This window comes from Cyprinodon variegatus, unplaced genomic scaffold, assembly GCF_000732505.1.
Source record: "Cyprinodon variegatus isolate N-32 unplaced genomic scaffold, C_variegatus-1.0 Scaffold178, whole genome shotgun sequence".
Classification (NCBI taxonomy): domain Eukaryota; kingdom Metazoa; phylum Chordata; class Actinopteri; order Cyprinodontiformes; family Cyprinodontidae; genus Cyprinodon; species Cyprinodon variegatus.
In genome coordinates, this window is record NW_015150631.1 from 50920 (window position 1) to 57439 (window position 6520).

Consider the following 6520-nt stretch of genomic DNA (forward strand, 5'->3'; position numbering starts at 1 on the left):
ACTGGTTTCGGCAAGAGTAGCCTGGCTGTTAGTACGTCATATGCCTCGTTGATCTGATTGGTTTATTTGGCCCGTCTATCACCAACATAGGCCAATTAGCTAACCAGTATTTTCGTCCCTTCCAAAAATTACTTCAACCGAAGGTTTCCAGATGGATATGCGAAGCAAATCTATCTGGCGGAGTCAGGTTAGCCATCAAGACCTTTTTAAGTAGATGTTGGAGATCTGCCTGTTTTTCAGTGCAGTTCTGTTTCTCTGACTGTGACTGGCTAGATGTGCTCCCTACATCCTCTGACATGGGAGCTGGAACAGAGCTCGTCTGCCTGGCTGTGTGTTTCCTGGATGGAGCCACCCATGGAGCTGGTTCACTGGCCTTTTGTATCTCTGCTTCTTTCTGTATTTCTGCTCCTGTCTACTTGAACCCCAGTCGGCCTTGGCCGATGGCTGCTCACACTGAGTTTGGTTCCACTGGAGGTTTCTTCCTGTTAAAGGGGAGTTTTTCCTCTCCACTGTCGCTCCAACCATGCTTAGTGTGAGGGATTGCCTTCAAGTCAATGAGTTGATGCAATCAGCTGGTTTTCCTTAGATAGAAAACTGAATTTATTGGACTGTGTGATCTGGTGAACTGTAAAGTGCTTTGAGATGACATGTTGTGAATTGGCGCTATATAAATTAACTGAATTGAACTTTTTGCCAAGGCACATCATCGCCGTGTTCACAGATAGAAAAGTTAAGTATATCAAGAAAAGAACATTGTTCCTACTGTGTGACATGGAAGAGGCTCTGTTTGAGGCTTTGCTTCATCTGAAACAGGGTGTTTTGAATCTCTGTAGGGTTCAATAATATCTCACAACTATTAAGGGATTCAAGAGAGAAGTGTGTTGCCCAGTTTCAGAAAGCCTGGTCTTAGTTGCAGGTCATGGGTCTTCCATAGGATAAAGACCTAAACACACTGCTAAAAATAGCCAAGAATGGCTAATAGGAAAACATTGGACTATTCTAATGCGTTCTATGAGCCCTGACTTAGATCCTACTGAGCATCTTTGGAAGGAGCTGAAACATGCCGTCTGGAGAGAGCAGCCTTCAAGCCTAAAACACCTGGATCAGTTTGCTGATGAGGATTGGACCAGAATAGCTGCTGAGAGGAGCAGAAGTCTCATTGACAGTTAAAGGAACAATATGATGTAGTAATTGCCTCAAAGGATGTGAAAAAAATAGGTTAAGGGTACCATCATCGTATTCTAGCCCTGCTTTTCTCTTTGTTTTTTTTTTTATTGAAGCATGGTTAAAAGCAATGTCTGACCCTTTAATTGTTCATTTTCATAGAACCAACATTATTACTTTTGTCAGATTCAAGTTATTTCTGTGACCATTGTGTGTTTTTTATCTTTCATTAAATGAGGGGTACCAACTATTTTGTATGTATACCTGACATTTTGTAAAGTATCCAATAATAAAATCTAGCCTCATCCACCTTCTTAAGACGTCATTTCGTTATTGTATAAAAGCAATTATCTGCACTTGAGGTGTCAGAATATATTACGAATATATTGCCTTTATTGTTTTCTTTTGAAAGAAATAAGAACTTTTAAAGTTTAACAGAAGTCATAAGGAGAAGATCTGGTCAGATGATCATTCCTAACACACCTTCCCATTGCGATGCATGTTGGTGGCAACATCTTTTACTACTGTGGGATCTTTTTTTTATGACAGGAACAGAGAAGTTAGTGAGAGTATGATTTGATTTGATTTGATCAAGTAACCCAATAGCATCTGATTGGATACAGAAGCTGTAAGAGTCCTTGATGGGAAGATGGATGATGCTACATAAAGGTCGAAAACCCACTAAAGATTACAGTATGCTTTAGACTGGAAGAGAGGTTCACCTTCCTGCAAGACAGCAACCCTAAAAATACTACCAGGAAAATAATGAAATGATACAGGATTAAGCACATTTTTTGGTGCAGTTAAAGTCCAGATTTAAATATATTTGAAAATATGTAGAAAAACTCATTTGTTTTCTGAGAATCTCTTTATCTGACTGAGCTTCATCTATTTTGTATAGTGAAAAGGTTTCAGGTACTCGATGTGTAAGACTAGAAAAGAAATTCTTCAACAGACCTGCAGTTTTCATTACCAGTAAAGTTGTATTGACATGCCTGCAGCCATCAGGCCTGCAGCTGGAGGAAGACTTGTAGCAGTATAGCTAACTGCTCCATCTGAGGAAGCACTATTTGGATTACCACTCAGCAGCATGTACAGCCGGTTGTACTTGGCTCAGGGTAAAGAAGCCCTCTCTGTTCCACACTTTCCAGCCAAGAAAACATGCGGTGGGGAAAGGGGAAGCAGCCCTGACAGGGAATCAAGGCTCTAACCAAACAAGTGGACAGAGACACTGCTTTACCATTTTGGGCAGGATCCCAGAGTTAATCTAACCAGTGACAGAAATAAACAAAAAACAACCTCCACTCTCATCTGCTAAGGTTTAAATTTAACAAATACATTATTTAGCTTTGAAGATGCAGCTCTGCCAAACCTTAGAACTGCCAGATTGTACGTTATATAACAGATTAAAAATATATATATATTTTAAATGTTCTTGCTTTGAATCAATAGATTCACAGACTTCAAAATTAAGGATACGTGGAAATGCCTAATGAGTAAATACTGCAATAAGAGTAAAATGTTTCTGCTATCAGTAAATAAAACAGTTCAGCCAGGTTCTGACTGATACTGATTTTCATTATTGAGTTTAGGTAAAACAAATTCCCCTCTAAGGATTATTGCAGTAAATATATATATATATATATATATATATATATATATATATATATATATATATATATATATATTTGATTGGCTTAACAGTTTTAAATCCAATGGAAAACAAAGAATTATACGATTATCCCAATTTATAGATCAAAGCATTTCTAACCTAAACCCCAAAAAAGATAAAAGCATTTGCTGGTTGGCATAGCCTACAAACGCTGGGACTGCTTAGTTTGAATTTACCAAATGGTAATATAAAAAAAAAAAACAGAATTTATAGAATTTACCTTAAGGATTCCCAATCAGGTCCAACCAGGAAAAAATTAAATCTGCGCATTTAGATTTCAGGCCCCTGCTCTTAAAAATATGACTTGTTGAATTTAATTTCCGGCAAAAATGCTGAGTAAACTAAGTAAAGACACGTATCCAAATGAGCTCAGAAACATTAAAACACTTCCTATTTCCAGACAAACTCACTTAAGAAGTTTCAGTCTAAACAGATATAATTCAAAGCTCTGTGACAGAAATCCAGCTACCCTGTTATCATCTATGGAGAGGTGGGTGGGATGTTCCTGCCTCTGAGGGATGCATTGCAACTTCTTAAACCACAATATTTATAGCAGTTATCCATGTTATATAATTTATTTTCCAAGTTAAATAAAATATTTTTGTACACAGTACAGCAGGGGTAGGCAATTCCATTTCCTAGAGGCTGGTATCCTGTAACTTTTAAATCCATCCTTGGTCCAACACACCTGAATCAAATGGTTGATTTACCTCCTCAGCATGTGGACAGTTCCTCCAGTCATCTCAATCATCTAATTACATGATTAAGGTGTGTTGAACCAAAGGCACATCCAAAAGTTGCACCCCCTGCAGTCCAATATAATAGATTTACTGTTAAAGCTGTGGTGAATGGAAGAGAGCCGTTTCCCATGTTTATTGCTGAAAAAAGGTAAAAGTAGTTTCCCTCAAACAGCAGGAGATGTTTAGAGGCTTTTAAAAGCCGGTCCCATTCATCTCTTAGGTGATACTTCTTAAAAAGTTAATCAATTACTAAAGTTATAAAGACCTGCAGCAAGATCACAGGTGTGTCAGTGTTTTATAGCACAGGTGCTGCAATCTGGCTCTTTAGGGCAGGTGTCCTGGAATATGCCTCAACACACCAGAATAACATGATGAGATCGAGCGCCAAAGGAGGTGGTTGATGAATTTAATCAGATGTGTTGGACACATCCAGAAGTTACAGGACACCAGCCTTCCAGGGTTGGAGACAGACACCCATGCTTCAGACCATCCGTACCATGAAATGAGTCGAGACACGCACGCAAACACACTGTTACATAAAATGTCTTCTGTATTCCAAGTCTCTCAAACGGACAAGTGGATGGCAGAAAATATTGTCCAAAAAAAAGCAGAAATACAATTACACCAAGTCCAAAATGTCACATTTTAGAAAAAAGGGAAGAAAAAATCTACATCATACATAAAAACATGGCTTACCATTTACTGAACCAACATCCCAGTGGGTTATCTGTTTGTTCTTATCTGACTAGTACCTCTGGTAATGGCCTGAATCTGATGTCTGTTTACAAGCTCAGCCCTCAGGCTGAAAAATAGAAGCTTTTTTATTTTATTTTTTACTTTGAAACCAAACGAAAACGACGTGCAGGCTGGAAACCTGTTCAAAAGTTCTGATTGCCATCAGGACGCACTGCAGAGGAAGTAAGGGCTCATCAGTTGGCACAGTCACAAGAGAAAAGAGGGAAGGCACTTGACACGGGGTCGTAGTGTTCCCCATGCAGCGACAGCAATGCACCGAGGAGGAACACAGTCAGCTGGGTGCAGGTTCGAAAGAAGAAATTAACAAATCACCAACCTGTGGATGTGTTTAGGGCAGTAATACATAAATATATTGGCTTAACTCAACTTTGACTGGGCGGGCAGAGGGTTTGTGCCTTTTGGATTTAATTGAACTGCTTGAACTAGGCTGTGCAAGGCTTGAGTGGTGATTTTAAATGCTTTCATAGCTCTTCTCACAACAAATGTTATAAAAGTGAGCAAATTTTGCTTCTCTATGAGGGATCTAAAATAAAACACCCACCACCACTTACATCTGAAACAAAATAATCAAGCCCTGGAAGAAATAACAACAGAGCTGAAGGGAAAAAAGGGGAGAAATAAAAAAAAAAATAAGCATGATAAAAAAAAGCCTGAAAACACATGACTCTTAGGTTTCACAACTAGACATTCCCACTGAGGCACATTTTCCAGAGAAGTGTCAAATACAAAGCTATAAATTCAAGTACTTTGTCATGTAAACACTTTCCAGACTATGATACATAATGGATCGTTGTTGTTTTTTTGTTTTGTTTTTTTTGTCCTTGTGCAACAATAAGACAACAGTGTGAAGAGAGAGAAAACTTTTAAGAAGAAAGAAAGAACTTTTCCAAGTTTCTGCACATCCTGGTGGCTCCTTCAGAGCAGGACACATGAGCAGCACTGGTCTCCTCCACTGGGAACACTGGAATAGTTCATCTGTCTCACTATTTCTGCAAACAGTTCGTCCACCGAGGTTTTATTTTTGGCTGAGGTCTCCATGAAGGGGCAGCTCCAGTCCTGGGCCAGCGCCTTGCCTTCCCCGGAGGACACCTCCCTCTCCCCCTCCAGGTCCACCTTGTTCCCCACCAGGATCATCGGCACCCTCTCGTACCTCTTCACCCGGATGATCTGGTCTCTCATGGGCTTGATGTCCTGGAAGCTCTGCTGGTTCACCAGGCTGTAAACCAGGATGAAGCCCTGACCGTTTTTGATGTACAGATCCCGCATGGAGGCGAACTGCTCGGTACCGGCCGTGTCCAGGATCTCCAGCACCGACGGGGAAGAGTCCACCTCGATCTCCTTCCTGTAGAAATCCTCTATCGTCGGGTCGTACTTCTCGATGAAGGAGCCCGTCACGAATTGGACCGTCAGCGCCGATTTACCGACTCCGCCCGAACCCAGAACGACCACTTTGTACTCCCTCATGGTTCAGAGGAAAAGCAGACACCTCCTTTTTTCCCCCTTAAAGAAGCCCCCTCTCTGTCTCCGTCCTTCCGATGTTTTCAATCGGAGCTGGGGAAGGCTGCTACACCCCCCTTCCCTCCGGTAGCCGTCAAAACCGGTGAATCCTCCGAGGCAGGGTCAGCTCGGTGAGGGCCTGCCGGGAGCAGATCCGAGGAGAGCGACCGGCCCTGGACATCAGCGCGGGGAATTAAAGCGCATTTTGATCGCGCTGTGTTGTGCAACGGTGCGGGAGGAAAAAGCGTGATCGCGTCTCTGCTGTTGCATGGCGTTTCCTGCCCACATCCTCAGCTCGTCAAAAAAAAAAAAAAAGAAAGAGGTTCAGTTCCGTTTTCTTAAAGGAGCCGTCACCAGGACTCCCCACCTCCGCTGCAGCATCTCTCACAGCGGGTCAGATGATCAGACCCAAGGGTGTAACTTTGTGTTAAAAGTTGACCTACAGCTACTCAACTTGAACGCTTTCAATAATTCAATTCACTTTATTTATATAGCGCCAATTCCCAACACATGTCATCTCAAGGCACTCCACAGTTCAACCAGATCATACAGTCAAATTGATTAAAAGTTTTCTATCTAAGGAAAACCAGTTGATTGCATCAACTCATTGACTCCCTCACACTAAGCATGCTTGTAGCGACAGTGGAGAGGAAAAACCCCCTTTTAACAGGAAGAAACCTCCAGCAGAACC

General features: G+C 41.4%; 1 protein-coding gene across 1 annotated transcript; it reads right to left on the reverse strand.

Moving 5' to 3' along the window:
- Positions 1-4103: 4103 nt before the first annotated feature.
- Positions 4104-6117, reverse strand: LOC107087304 (ras-related protein Rap-2b-like). The gene has a single exon (XM_015378816.1). It carries the CDS (start codon positions 5794-5796, stop codon positions 5248-5250), a length of 549 nt encoding a protein of 182 aa, XP_015234302.1. The 5' UTR covers positions 5797-6117; the 3' UTR covers positions 4104-5247.
- Positions 6118-6520: the final 403 nt, after the last annotated feature.